General features: G+C 52.3%; 2 protein-coding genes across 3 annotated transcripts in view; both read left to right on the forward strand.

Annotated features, from left to right (window-relative positions):
- Positions 1–15,407, forward strand: part of LOC146009803 (uncharacterized) — a 131,673-nt gene that overhangs the window by 843 nt on the left and 115,423 nt on the right. The window contains exons 1-5 of one of the 2 annotated variants that reach the window (XM_083150278.1): positions 6,595–7,654; positions 8,248–8,404; positions 9,473–9,664; positions 11,164–11,242; positions 14,991–15,088. In XM_083150278.1, the coding sequence (XP_083006404.1) occupies positions 8,327–8,404; positions 9,473–9,664; positions 11,164–11,242; positions 14,991–15,088 (447 nt within the window). In that variant the 5' untranslated portion in view covers positions 6,595–7,654; positions 8,248–8,326. Of the gene's footprint in view, positions 1–6,594; positions 7,655–8,247; positions 8,405–9,472; positions 9,665–11,163; positions 11,243–14,990; positions 15,089–15,407 lie in introns of those variants that run through there. The other variant, XM_083150277.1, reaches the window with a different exon arrangement.
- LOC146009792 (uncharacterized) lies at positions 1,976–6,364 on the forward strand. Its single transcript, XM_083150252.1, has 2 exons — positions 1,976–2,078; positions 4,605–6,364. The coding sequence occupies exons 1-2, from the start codon at positions 1,976–1,978 to the stop codon at positions 6,287–6,289; spliced, it is 1,788 nt and encodes a 595-aa protein (XP_083006378.1). The 3' UTR covers positions 6,290–6,364.

Consider the following 15,407-nt stretch of genomic DNA (forward strand, 5'->3'; position numbering starts at 1 on the left):
AACAGAAGCTGGATGTGAGGGACAGGGTTAATCCCAGACATATATAGTACCGTGCAGAAGTGTCAGGCCGGTGTGGGGAAATGCCGCAACGTAAGATGCTTCCAAAGCAGACGCACTTATAGATTCTATTGGTCAGGAAACGAGAGGAGAACTGTAATCACATCAGTATTTGGGAAGAGGGGGGCCCTAGACTGCACCCCCTGTAATGAGAGGTGCTACCTTGCTGAGATCTGTAGCTATATGCAGGACAGAGTGTTTGCAGGTGCACTATGCAATCATTACTGCTAACATGTATTCCTTTTATATTCATTTATGAGGATGTTAGCCGACATTTGGCCAAATATATATCTACCTGCTCACCATGTTAAGGTCTTCTCATTAGAGCAGGTCCCTAGCACTATGGGGTTCATGCCTGGGGTGCAGGGCACCCCCAAACCAGTCCAGCAAAACCACCCCAGGGCATCACATAAATAAAATATAGCTGTGAAGTGTCATAGAATGTAGGGTATGTGAAAGCAACTAACAGTGATAAAGGGTGTGTCAAAAGTAAAAAATTGTGAAAAAATACATTAAAAAACTGATAGCATAGCTGAGTCACTTGGCCTTGTGTCCACTTCAAAGGCTTTTTGGCCAAAATTATTCCACGAAGACCACTTCTGGCCAGACTTCTCCAAACAGTGGATGGTTGTCCCTGGTTCCCACTGGTTTCAGCCGGTTCTAAGCTGATGGCACTGCAGGACATCTTCCAATTCCGAAGGGAAGTCATAATGATGTTCTACATCTGATGCACTAAGGTTCCTTGGCTGACTGCTGCATCTACGGTCCTCAATGTCGCCCGTTTCTTTGGGTTTTTTTATCTTGAAACTCCAGTCTGCTGTGAAACCTTTACCAGAGAGAGACCTTGCTGATGCAGTATGCCTACCTTCTGTGTTCTTGCTGAGCTCAGGCTTGCCATGGTTTATCACCTGTGACATTGAAATGTCTTCCACCAGCAGAGTTTGGCTGTTCCTCACCCAGTTTTAAAGCATCCTACACGGCTGTTTCTGTTTGGTATGATTGGGAAATCATACACCTGACTTTAATCCTACAATATCCCTGACTGTGTGTTTGTACAACTGATGCTGAAGGCACAGGGTAGTCGCACCTAATATTGCTGTGCTTCAGCATGGCCTGGGTGTATGAAAGGATGCTGAAGGCACAGGGTAGTCGCACCTAATATTGCTGTGCATGGCCTGGGTGTATGGAAGGATGCTGAAGGCACAGGGTAGTCGCACCTAATATTGCTGTGCTTCAGCATGGCCCGGGTGTATGGAAGGATGCTGAAGGCACAGGGTAGTCGCACCTAATATTGCTGTGCTTCAGCATGGCCTGGGTGTATGGAAGGATGCTGAAGGCACAGGGTAGTCGCACCTAATATTGCTGTGCTTCAGCATGGCCTGGGTGTATGGAAGGATGCTGAAGGCACAGGGTAGTCACACCTAATATTGCTGTGCTTCAGCATGGCCTGGGTGTATGGAAGGATGCTGAAGGCACAGGGTAGTCGCACCTAATATTGCTGTGCTTCAGCATGGCCTGGGTGTATGAAAGGATGCTGAAGGCACAGGGTAGTCGCACCTAATATTGCTGTGCTTCAGCATGGCCTGGGTGTATGGAAGGATGCTGAAGGCACAGGGTAGTCGCACCTAATATTGCTGTGCTTCAGCATGGCCTGGGTGTATGGAAGGATGCTGAAGGCACAGGGTAGTCGCACCTAATATTGCTGTGCTTCAGCATGGCCTGGGTGTATGGAAGGATGCTGAAGGCACAGGGTAGTCGCACCTAATATTGCTGTGCTTCAGCATGGCCTGGGTGTATGGAAGGATGCTGAAGGCACAGGGTAGTCGCACCTAATATTGCTGTGCTTCAGCATGGCCTGGGTGTATGGAAGGATGCTGAAGGCACAGGGTAGTCGCACCTAATATTGCTGTGCTTCAGCATGGCCTGGGTGTATGGAAGGATGCTGAAGGCACAGGGTAGTCACACCTTATTGCTGTGCTTCAGCATGGCCTGGGTGTATGGAAGGATGCTGAAGGCACAGGGTAGTCGCACCTAATATTGCTGTGCTTCAGCATGGCCTGGGTGTATGGAAGGATGCTGAAGGCACAGGGCAGTCGCACCTAATATTGCTGTGCTTCAGCATGGCCCGGGTGTATGGAAGGATGCTGAAGGCACAGGGTAGTCGCACCTAATATTGCTGTGCTTCAGCATGGCCTGGGTGTATGGAAGGATGCTGAAGGCACAGGGTAGTCGCACCTAATATTGCTGTGCTTCAACATGGCCTGGGTGTATGGAAGGATGCTGAAGGCACAGGGTAGTCGCACCTAATATTGCTGTGCTTCAGCATGGCCTGGGTGTATGGAAGGATGCTGAAGGCACAGGGTAGTCGCACCTAATATTGCTGTGCTTCAGCATGGCCTGGGTGTATGGAAGGATGCTGAAGGCACAGGGTAGTCGCACCTAATATTGCTGTGCTTCAGCATGGCCCGGGTGTATGGAAAAATGCTGAAGGCACAGGGTAGTCGCACCTAATATTGCTGTGCTTCAGCATGGCCTGGGTGTATGGAAGGATGCTGAAGGCACAGGGTAGTCGCACCTAATATTGCTGTGCTTCAGCATGGCCTGGGTGTATGGAAGGATGCTGAAGGCAGAGGGTAGTCGCACCTAATATTGCTGTGCTTCAGCATGGCCTGGGTGTATGGAAGGATGCTGAAGGCACAGGGTAGTCGCACCTAATATTGCTGTGCTTCAGCATGGCCTGGGTGTATGGAAGGATGCTGAAGGCACAGGGTAGTCACACCTAATATTGCTGTGCTTCAGCATGGCCTGGGTGTATGGAAGGATGCTGAAGGCACAGGGTAGTCGCACCTAATATTGCTGTGCTTCAGCATGGCCTGGGTGTATGGAAGGATGCTGAACGCACAGGGTAGTCGCACCTTATTGCTGTGCTTCAGCATGGCCTGGGTGTATGGAAGGATGCTGAAGGCACAGGGTAGTCGCACCTAATATTGCTGTGCTTCAGCATGGCCTGGGTGTATGGAAGGATGCTGAAGGCACAGGGTAGTCGCACCTAATATTGCTGTGCTTCAGCATGGCCTGGGTGTATGGAAGGATGCTGAAGGCACAGGGTAGTCGCACCTAATATTGCTGTGCTTCAGCATGGCCTGGGTGTATGGAAGGATGCTGAAGGCACAGGGTAGTCGCACCTAATATTGCTGTGCTTCAGCATGGCCCAGGTGTATGGAAGGATGCTGAAGGCACAGGGTAGTCGCACCTAATATTGCTGTGCTTCAGCATGGCCTGGGTGTATGGAAGGATGCTGAAGGCACAGGGTAGTCGCACCTAATATTGCTGTGCTTCAGCATGGCCCGGGTGTATGGAAGGATGCTGAAGGCACAGGGTAGTCGCACCTAATATTGCTGTGCTTCAGCATGGCCTGGGTGTATGGAAGGATGCTGAAGGCACAGGGTAGTCGCACCTAATATTGCTGTGCTTCAGCATGGCCTGGGTGTATGAAAGGATGCTGAAGGCACAGGGTAGTCACACCTAATATTGCTGTGCTTCAGCATGGCCTGGGTGTATGGAAGGATGCTGAAGGCACAGGGTAGTCGCACCTAATATTGCTGTGCTTCAGCATGGCCTGGGTGTATGGAAGGATGCTGAAGGCACAGGGTAGTCACACCTAATATTGCTGTGCTTCAGCATGGCCTGGGTGTATGGAAGGATGCTGAAGGCACAGGGTAGTCACACCTAATATTGCTGTGCTTCAGCATGGCCCAGGTGTATGGAAGGATGCTGAAGGCACAGGGTAGTCGCACCTAATATTGCTGTGCTTCAGCATGGCCTGGGTGTATGGAAGGATGCTTGGGGTCAGTTTACGTGTAAGTAAAGGATTTACATGCAAACACTGATCCGTCACTGTGATGGGTTCTGGTATAGCGTGGTGGACCCTCTTGGTCGGGTAGGTGACTCAGTGCTGTATATAAGAATAAATATCTATACAGGTGTGTACGGCAATCAGCTTCTACTATGTGACATAACATAGGGGTTGGGGCGGTGTGACAGCTGTTACTGGTGACATATGACAGCCGCTCGGTATGACCCAGGGTTGGGATAATAATCGGACTGGTCAGTAGGGATGGACATCGGAAGCCCACCATCAAATAATGGCTGGGCTTCTGACATCAAATCAAACGATGCGATGGTCACTGACCGCCTCACGCATCTGCACCATGGCTGGGGGCGGGAGCACTGAAACACCATCAAATGTTTACCACATCGTAATGCTGCTATCGGGTGGTAAAACATCGATGGTAGTAAACCATTGTGATGCAATGTCTATCCCTACTGGTCAGGACACAGAAGGAGACCTCCGGACTCTTATCGCACACGACTTGCTGATGTAACCTATGATTGGGTTCTCTGCATCTGTTATGTATGTAAATAAACCTACCAGTCTCTGTATTTCATAAGACACAAAACCAGTGCTGGTGGCCGCGCGTAAGACGTGGACATGTAGGACCACAACAATGGCCACCGCCACATAACTCAACCCCAGGATGGCTGAGAAACACAATTTACATTAATATTGCTTATAAAATATCCCGGCCTCCTCTCCCATCACCCCCTGTATCCCATCACCCGCTGCTCCCCTCCCGTCACCCCCTGCTCCCCTCCCGTCACCCCCTGTCTCCCATCACGCCCTGCTCCTCTCCCATCACCCCCTGTATCCCGGCCTCTCCCATCACCCCCTGCTCCTCTCTCCGTATCCCAGCATCCTCTCCCATCATGCCCTGCTCCTCTCCCATCACCCCCTGCTCCTCTCTCCGTATCCCAGCATCCTCTCCCATCACCCCCTGTATCCCATCCTCTCCCATCACCCCCTGCTCCCCTCCCTGTATCCCATCCTCTCCCATCACGCCCTGCTCCTCTCCCATCACTCCTTGTATCCCATCCTCTCCCATCACGCTCTGCTCCTCTCCCATCACTCCCTGTATCCCATCCTCTCCCATCACGCCCTGCTCCCCTCCCGTCACCCCCTGTCTCCCATCACGCCCTGCTCCTCTCCCATCACCCCCTGCTCCCCTCCCTGTATCCCGTTCTCCTCTCCCATCATCCCCTGCTCCCCTCCCTGTATCCTGTTCTCTTCCATCACCCCCTGCTCCCCTCCCTGTATCCCGGCCTCTCCCATCACCCCCTGCTCCCCTCCCTGTATCCCGGCCTCCTCTCCCATCACCCCCTGCTCCCCTCCCTGTATCCCGGCCTCCTCTCCCATCACCCCCTGCTCCCCACGTTCTGTACCCCTGCCTCCCCTTCCTGTATCCCAGCCTCATTTCCCATCACCCCCTGCCTCCCCTCCCTGTATCCCAGCCTCATTTCCCATCACCCCCTGCTCCCCTCCCTGTATCCCAGCTTCCTCTCCCATCACCCTCTGCTCCCCTCCCATCACCCCCCTGCTCCCCTCCCTGTATCCCGGCCTCCTCTCCCATCACCCCCTGCTCACCCCCCTGTATCCCGGCCTCCTCTCCCATCACCCCCTGCTCCCCTCTCTGTATCCTGGCCTCCTCTCCCATCACCCCCTGCCTGTATCCCGGCCTCCTCTCCCATCACCCCCTGCTGCCCTCCCTGTATCCCAGCCTCATTTCCCATCACCCCCTGCTCCCCTCCCTGTATCCCGGCCTCCTCTCCCATCACCCCCTGCTCCCCTCCCTGTATCCCGTTCTCCTCTCCCATCATCCCCTGCTCCCCTCCCTGTATCCTGTTCTCTCCCATCACCCCCTGCTCCCCTCCCTGTATCCCATTCTCCTCTCCCATCACCCCCTGCTCCCCTCCCTGTATCCCGTTCTCCTCTCCCATCATCCCCTGCTCCCCTCCCTGTATCCTGTTCTCTTCCATCACCCCCTGCTCCCCTCCCTGTATCCCGGCCTCTCCCATCACCCCCTGCTCCCCTCCCTGTATCCCGGCCTCCTCTCCCATCACCCCCTGCTCCCCTCCCTGTATCCCGGCCTCCTCTCCCATCACCCCCTGCTCCCCTCCCTGTATCCCGTTCTCCTCTCCCATCACCCCCTGCTCCCCTCCCTGTATCCTGTTCTCTCCCCATCACCCCCTGCTCCCCTCCCTGTATCCCGGCCTCTCCCATCACCCCCTGCTCCCCTCCCTGTATCCCGGCCTCCTCTCCCATCACCCCCTGCTCCCCTCCCTGTATCCCGGCCTACTCTCCCATCACCCCCTGCTCCCCTCGGGATGCGGTTAATTTCCCGGCGGTCGGGATCCCGGCGGTCGGAATCCCGACACTGGAATCCCGACCGCCGAAATCCCGAAACTTTCTCCCTCCGTGGGTGTCCACGACACCCATAGAGGGAGAATATAATAGCGTGCCGAGCGTAGCGAGGCACCGGGCCCGCTGCGTGGCGAGCGCAGCGAGCCCGCAAGGGGGGGCGATCCATGTCCCCCCCTTGTCGGGATTTCGGCGGTCGGGATTCCAGTGTCGGGATTCCGACCGCCGGGATCCCGACCGCCGGGATATCATATCGGATCCATCCCCCTCCCTGTATCCCGGCCTCCTCTCCCATCACCCCCTGCTCCCCTCCCTGTATCCTGTTCTCTCCCATCATCCCCTGCTCCCCTCCCTGTATCCTGTTCTCTCCCATCACCCCCTGCTCCCCTCCCTGTATCCCGGCCTCCTCTCCCATCACCCCCTGCTCCCCTCCCTGTATCCCGGCCTCCTCTCCCATCACCCCCTGCTCCCCTCCCTGTATCCTGTTCTCTCCCATCATCCCCTGCTCCCCTCCCTGTATCCTGTTCTCTCCCATCACCCCCTGCTCCCCTCCCTGTATCCTGTTCTCTCCCATCACCCCCTGCTCCCCTCCCTGTATCCTAGCCTCATTTCCCATCACCCCCCGCTCCCCTCCCTGTATCCCGGCCTCCTCTCCCATCACCCCCTGCTCCCCTCCCTGTATCCCGGCCTCCTCTCCCATCACCCCCTGCTCCCCTCCCTGTATCCTGTTCTCTCCCATCACCCCCTGCTCCCCTCCCTGTATCCTGTTCTCTCCCATCACCCCCTGCTCCCCTCCCTGTATCCTGTTCTCTCCCATCACCCCCTGCTCCCCTCCCTGTATCCTAGCCTCATTTCCCATCATCCCCCTGCTCCCCTCCCTGTATCCCGGCCTCCTCTCCCATCATCCCCCTGCTCCCCTCCCTGTATCCCGGCCTCTCTTATCACCCCCTGCTCCCCACTTTCTGTACCCCGGCCTCCTCTCCCTGTATCCCGGCCTCCTCTCCCTGTATCCCGGCCCCATCACCCCCTGCTCCCCACTTTCTGTACCCCGGCCTCCTCTCCCATCACCCCCTGCTCCCCACTTTCTGTACCCCGGCCTCCTCTCTATGGTTTCTCAGTCCGTGACCGAGATTTCCTGCTTACCGGACTCACTCTCTATGGTTACTGCACCACGTGACCGGCACTTCCTACATTTCTCCTTCCCCGCCTCTCTATGATTTCTCCCCTCACGTGACCGTCACTTCCTGTATGCCAAGCCTCGTTCCCAGCTACGCGCCCTCTGACCTCTCTTACGCTCCTCCCCCTGGAGATTGCTGACAGTGACCGGGCTCCTCTGCTCCAGTAAGTTCTGTCCTTCATCTGCCTGGTGCTGGGGGAGGGCGGGGCCTGGTAATGGGAGAGGGAGGGGCCTGGTACTGGGTGAGGGAGGGGCCTGGTACTGGCGGGGTCACTGGGAGAGGGGGGGTGACTGGTACTGGGAGAGGGCAGCAGCATACCTGCCGACATCCCCCTCCAGGAGGACACAATGCTCTGTTCCTGGGCTTCTCTCTGTGTGTATGATTGCCATCACCTGTTTCACACAGGGTAAGTGATAGGAAAGGTGTCACCACAGGTGCTGGCAATCCTACATACAGAGAGAAGCCCAGGAACAGAGCATTGTGTCCTCCTGGAGAGGTGATGTCGGCAGGTCCTGGGGGGTCACTCTCTGCTGTGGTGCTTCTAGCACAGTGTGGTCTTCACATCAGTGCTGCAATACAGACCACAATGTGCTAGTTTCTTTCTGGCAGCAGGTCCGGGGAACAAGACCCTTTTACCTTAAGAAATAGAGCATTATGTAATGTCATTGGGTCAGGGGACGCACAGACCAGGGCTCTGTGGTTGGAGGTTGAAGTAATGTGACGCTGTTATATACCTTTAATTCTGTTTATTCTTAGGCTACTGTACAGGGAAGACAGAGCTTGTTATACAGAGGAGTGTGTAACCTGCCCTGTATCACTCACTGATTCCCCGAGGATGGACATGGACCGAGGTCACACGGCAGAGAGGATAATAAGCCTCACCCTGGAGATCATCTACCTGCTGACTGGGGAGGTGACAGTGACATCACTTATATCTATAGTAATAATACAGGGACGTGATCGGGGAGGTGACAGTGACATCACTTATATCTATAGTAATAATACAGGGACGTGACCGGGGAGGTGACAGTGACATCGCTTATATCTATAGTAATAATACAGGGACGTGACCGGGGAGGTGACAGTGACATCACTTATATCTATAGTAATAATACAGGGACGTGAACGGGGAGGTGACAGTGACATCACTTATATCTATAGTAATAATACAGGGACGTGAACGGGGAGGTGACAGTGACATCACTTATATCTATAGTAATAATACAGGGACGTGACCGGGAAGGTGACAGTGATATCATTTATATCTATAGTATTAATACAGGGACGTGACCGGGGAGGTGATAGTGACATCACTTATATCTATAGTAATAATACAGGGACGTGACCAGGGAGGTGACAGTGACATCACTTATATCTATAGTAATAATACAGGGAGGTGACGGTGACATCACTTTTATCTATAGTAATAATACAGGGACGTGACCGGGGAGGTGACAGTGACATCACTTATATCTATAGTAATAATACAGGGAGGTGACGGTGACATCACTTATATCTATAGTAATAATACAGGGACATGACCGGGGAGGTGACAGTGACATCACTTATATCTATAGTAATAATACAGGGACGTGACCGGGGAGGTGACAGTGACATCACTTATATCTATAGTAATAATACAGGGAGGTGACGGTGACATCACTTATATCTATAGTAATAATACAGGGACGTGACCGGGGAGGTGACAGTGACATCACTTATATCTATAGTAATAATACAGGGAGGTGATGGTGACATCACTTATATCTATAGTAATAATACAGGGACATGACCGGGGAGGTGACAGTGACATCACTTATATCTATAGTAATAATACAGGGACGTGACCGGGGAGGTGACAGTGACATCACTTATATCTACAGTAATAATACAGGGACGTGACCAGGGAGGTGACATCACTTATATCTATAGTAATAAGGGAGTGTATATGATGATATTTGCTCGTTCCCCCAATACACAGGATTACGCAGTAGTGAAGAAGACATCCGGTGAGTGTGAGACACCCAGCAGCCGTCCCCGTGTGTCAGGAGGACTGAGCAGGACCCAGAGCCCCATCACGGTGCCTCCACCTCACTCACTGATCCATGAGAGGCACAATGACCAGAAGATCCTGGAACTCACCAACAAGATCATTCAGCTGCTGACTGGAGAGGTGACTGCTGGGAATGGGACATTATACAGTAACACCGGGGGATGTGACCGGAGAGGTGACTGCTGGGAATGGGACTTTATACAGTAACACCGGGGGATGTGACCGGAGAGGTGACTGCTGGGAATGGGACGTTATACAGTAACACCGGGGGATGTGACCGGAGAGGTGACTGCTGGGAATAGGGCGTTATACAGTAACATCGGGGGATGTGGCCAGAGAGGTGACTGCTGGGAATGGGACGTTATACAGTAACACCGGGAGATGTGACCGGAGAGGTGACTGCTGGGAGTGGGACGTTATACAGTAACACCGGGTGATGTGACCAGAGAGGTGACTGCTGGGAATGGGACGTTATACAGTAACAGCGGGGGATGTGACCGGAGAGGTGACTGCTGGGAATGGGACATTATACAGTAATACCGGGGGATGTGGCCGGAGAGGTGACTGCTGGGAATGGGACGTTATACAGTAAAACCGGGGGATGTGACCGGAGAGGTGACTGCTGGGAATGGGACGTTATACAGTAACATCGGGGGATGTGACCAGAGAGGTGACTGCTGGGAATGGGACGTTATAAAGTAACACCGGGGGATGTGACCGGAGAGGTGACTGCTGGGAATGGGACGTTATACAGTAACACCGGGGGATGTGACTGGAGAGGTGACAGCTGGGAATGGGACATTATACAGTAACACTGGGGGATGTGACCGGGGAGGTGACTGCTGGGAATGGGACGTTATACAGTAACACCGGGGGATGTGACCGGAGAGGTGACTGCTGGGAATGGGACGTTATACAGTAACACCGGAAGATGTGACCGGAGAGGTGACCGCTGGGAATGGGACGTTATACAGTAACACTGGGGGATGTGACCGGAGAGGTGACTGCTGGGAATGGGACGTTATACAGTAACACCGGGGGATGTGACCGGAGAGGTGACTGCTGGGAATGGGGAGTTATACAGTAACATCGGGGGATGTGACCGGAGAGGTGACTGCTGGGAATGGGACGTTATACAGTAACACCGGGGGATATGACCGGAGAGGTGACTGCTGGGAATGGGACTTTATACAGTAACTCAGGGGGATGTGGCCGGAGAGGTGACTGCTGGGAATGGGACGTTATACAGTAAAACCGGGGGATGTGACCGGAGAGGTGACTGCTGGGAATGGGACGTTATACAGTAACATCGGGGGATGTGACCGGAGAGGTGACTGCTGGGAATGGGACGTTATACAGTAACACCGGGGGATGTGACCGGAGAGGTGACCGCTGGGAATGGGATGTTATACAGTAACACCGGGGGATGTGACCGGAGAGGTGACCGCTGGGAATGGGACGTTAAACAGTAACACTGGGGGATGTGACCGGAGAGGTGTCTGCTGGGAATGGGACGTTATACAGTAACACCGGGGGATGTGTCTGGGTGATTCCTGTATCATTGTGTGTGTCAGGTGCCTATAAGGTGTCAGGATGTCACTGTCTATCTCTCCATGCAGGAGGGGGAGTATATAGAGGAACACAGGGGTCTGTACAAGGACGTGATGATGGAGAATCACCGGCCCCTCACATCACTGGGTAAGAGGATACATTTATTGTACAGGGGAGAGCAGGTATGGGGGTCCCCTATATACACCCAGCATCTGATAATCACATATATACCATGTCCTCAGTCACTGTGTGTCTCCTACAGATGGGCCCAGTAACAGGAATACCCCAGAGAGATGTCCCCGTCCTCTGTATTCCCAGGATAATCACATATATACAATGTCCTCAGTCACTGTGTGTCTCCTACAGATGGGGCCAGTAACAGGAATACCCCAGAGAGATGTCCCCGTCCTCTGTATTCCTAGGATAATCACATATATACAATGTCCTCAGTCACTGTGTGTCTCCTACAGATGGGCCCAGTAACAGGAATACCCCAGAGAGATGTCCCCGTCCTCTGTATTTCCAGGATAATCACATATATACCATGTCCTCAGTCACTGTGTGTCTCCTACAGATGGTGCCAGTAACAGGAATACCCCAGAGAGATGTCCCCGTCCTCTGTATTCCCAGGATAATCACATATATACAATGTCCTCAGTCACTGCGTGTCTCTTACAGATGGGCCCAGTAACAGAGATACCCCAGAGAGATGTCCCCGTCCTCTGTATTCCCAGGATAATCACATATATACCATGTCCTCAGTCACTGTGTGTCTCCTACAGATGGGCCAGTAACAGGAATACCCCAGAGAGATGTCCCCGTCCTCTGTATTCCCAGGATAATCACATATATACCATGTGCTCAGTCACTGTGTGTCTCCTACAGATGGGCCCAGTAACAAGAATACCCCAGAGAGATGTCCCCGTCCTCTGTATTCCCAGGATAATCACATATATACAATGTCCTCAGTCACTGTGTGTCTCCTACAGATGGGGCCAGTAACAGGAATACCCCAGAGAGATGTCTCCGTCCTCTGTATTCCCAGGATAATCACATATATACCATGTCCTCAGTCACTGCGTGTCTCCTACAGATGTTCCAGTAACAGGAATACCCCAGAGAGATGTCCCCGTCCTCTGTGTTCCCAGGATAATCACATATATACCATGTCCTCAGTCACTGCGTGTCTCCTACAGATGGGCCCAGTAACAGGAATACCCCAGAGAGATGTCCCTGTCCTCTGTATTCCCAGGATAATCACATATATACAATGTCCTCAGTCACTGTGTGTCTCCTACAGATGGGCCCAGTAACAGGGATACCCCAGAGAGATGTCCCCGTCCTCTGTATTCCCAGGATAATCACATATATACCATGTACTCAGTCACTGCGTGTCTCCTACAGATGGGGCCAGTAACAGGAATACCCCAGAGAGATGTCCCCGTCCTCTGTATTCCCAGGATAATCACATATATACAATGTCCTCAGTCACTGCGTGTCTCCTACAGATGGGCCCAGTAACAGGAATAACCCAGAGAGATGTCCCCGTCCTCTGTATTCCCAGGATAATCACATATATACAATGTCCTCAGTCACTGCGTGTCTCCTACAGATGGGCCCAGTAACAGGAATACCCCAGAGAGATGTCCCTGTCCTCTGTATTCCCAGGATAATCACATATATACCATGTCCTCAGTCACTGCGTGTCTCCTACAGATGGGCCCAGTAACAGAGATACCCCAGAGAGATGTCCCCGTCCTCTGTATTCCCAGGATAATCACATATATACCATGTCCTCAGTCACTGTGTGTCTCCTACAGATGGGCCCAGTAACAGGAATACCCCAGAGAGATGTCCCCGTCCTCTGTATTCCCAGGATAATCACATATATACAATGTCCTCAGTCACTGTGTGTCTCCTACAGATGGGCCCAGTAACAGGAATACCCCAGAGAGATGTCCCTGTCCTCTGTATTCCCAGGATAATCACATATATACAATGTCCTCAGTCACTGTGTGTCTCCTACAGATGGGCCAGTAACAGGAATACCCCAGAGAGATGTCCCCGTCCTCTGTATTCCCAGGATAATCACATATATACAATGTCCTCAGTCACTGTGTGTCTCCTACAGATGGGCCCAGTAACAGGAATACCCCAGAGAGATGTCCCTGTCCTCTGTATTCCCAGGATAATCACATATATACAATGTCCTCAGTCACTGTGTGTCTCCTACAGATGGGCCAGTAACAGGAATACCTCAGAGAGATGTCCCCATCCTCTGTATTCCCAGGATAATCACATATATACCATGTCCTCAGTCACTGTGTGTCTCCTTCAGATGGGCCCAGTAACAGAGATACCCCAGAGAGATGTCCCCGTCCTCTGTATTCCCAGGATAATCACAAACCTACAATATCCTCAGTCACTGTGTGTCTCCTACAGATGGGCCCAGTAACAGGAATACCCCAGAGAGATGTCCCCGTCCTCTGTATTCCCAGGATAATCACATATATACCATGTCCTCAGTCAATGTGTGTCTCCTACAGATGGGCCAGTAACAGGAATACCCCAGAGAGATGTCCCCGTCCTCTGTATTCCCAGGATAATCACATATATACAATGTCCTCAGTCACTGCGTGTCTCCTACAGATGGGCCCAGTAACAGGAATACCCCAGAGAGATGTCCTCGTCCTCTGTATTCCCAGGATAATCACATATATCCCATGTCCTCAGTCACTGCGTGTCTCCTACAGATGGGCCCAGTAACAGGAATACCCCAGAGAGATGTCCCCGTCCTCTGTATTCCCAGGATAATCACATACATACAATATCCTCAGTCACTGCGTGTCTCCTACAGATGGGCCCAGTAACAGGAATACCCCAGAGAGATGTCCCCGTCCTCTGTATTCCCAGGATAATCACATATATACCATGTCCTCAGTCACTGCGTGTCTCCTACAGATGGGGCCAGTAACAGGAATACCCCAGAGAGATGTCCCCGTCCTCTGTATTCCCAGGATAATCACATATATACAATGTGCTCAGTCACTGTGTGTCTCCTACAGATGGGGCCAGTAACAGAGATACCCCAGAGAGATGTCCCCGTCCTCTGTATTCCCAGGATAATCACATATATACAATGTGCTCAGTCACTGTGTGTCTCCTACAGATGGGCCCAGTAACAGGGATACCCCGGAGAGATGTCCCCGTCCTCTGTATTCCCAGGATAATCACATATATACCATGTCCTCAGTCACTGCGTGTCTCCTACAGATGGGGCCAGTAACAGGAATACCCCAGAGAGATGTCCCCGTCCTCTGTATTCCCAGGATAATCACATATATACCATGTCCTCAGTCACTGTGTGTCTCCTACAGATGGGCCCAGTAACAGGAATACCCCAGAGAGATGTCCCCGTCCTCTGTATTCCCAGGATAATCACATATATACCATGTCCTCAGTCACTGCGTGTCTCCTACAGATGGGGCCAGTAACAGGAATACCCCAGAGAGATGTCCCCGTCCTCTGTATTCCCAGGATAATCACATATATACCATGTCCTCAGTCACTGTGTCTCCTACAGATGGGCCCAGTAACAGGAATACCCCAGAGAGATGTCCCCGTCCTCTGTATTCCCAGGATAATCACATATATACAATGTCCTCAGTCACTGCGTGTCTCCTACAGATGGGCCCAGTAACAGGAATACCCCAGAGAGATGTCCCCGTCCTCTGTATTCCCAGGATAATCACATATATACAATGTCCTCAGTCACTGTGTGTCTCCTACAGATGGGCCCAGTAACAGGAATACCCCAGAGAGATGTCCCCGTCCTCTGTATTCCCAGGATAATCACATATATACAATGTGCTCAGTCACTGTGTGTCTCCTACAGATGGGCCCAGTAACAGGAATACCCCAGAGAGATGTCCCCGTCCTCTGTATTCCCAGGATTGTACAGAGGAGAATCACAGGACCCCACAGGAGGATCAGGTAGGTGGTACTGTATTTAGGGTCTCACCAATACACCACAATGACTGTCACTATATGATCTGATTTTACCACTTATGTTAAGGTTCAATATATAAAGCGAGAAGAGATTTATATGACATATATGAAGGCAGAAGATACAGAGGGAGAAGAAGAGATGTATGTGAGGGGTGATCAGCAGTGTAAGGGAGAGGAAATCTCTAAAGATATCAGCACAGGTGAGTAATAAACACTTATTCTTCAGTACAAACAAATGAGTGGAATATATCTGCTCAGTGGGGGTGTCAGGAGCCATCGGCCCCTATTATACTCCCACTCTCCC

This window comes from Crinia signifera, chromosome 6, assembly GCF_055691185.1.
Source record: "Crinia signifera chromosome 6, ASM5569118v1, whole genome shotgun sequence".
In the NCBI taxonomy this organism is placed as follows: domain Eukaryota; kingdom Metazoa; phylum Chordata; class Amphibia; order Anura; family Myobatrachidae; genus Crinia; species Crinia signifera.

Bases quoted from the DNA above. Each gene is read 5' to 3' on its own strand.
- LOC146009792 (XM_083150252.1), top strand. From the start codon at position 1,976: ATGGCCTGGGTGTATGGAAGGATGCTGAAGGCACAGGGTAGTCACACC. The intron at 2,079-4,604 runs GTAGTCGCACCT...AGGATGGCTGAG, and splicing joins AAGGATGCTGAAGGCACAGG to AAACACAATTTACATTAATA.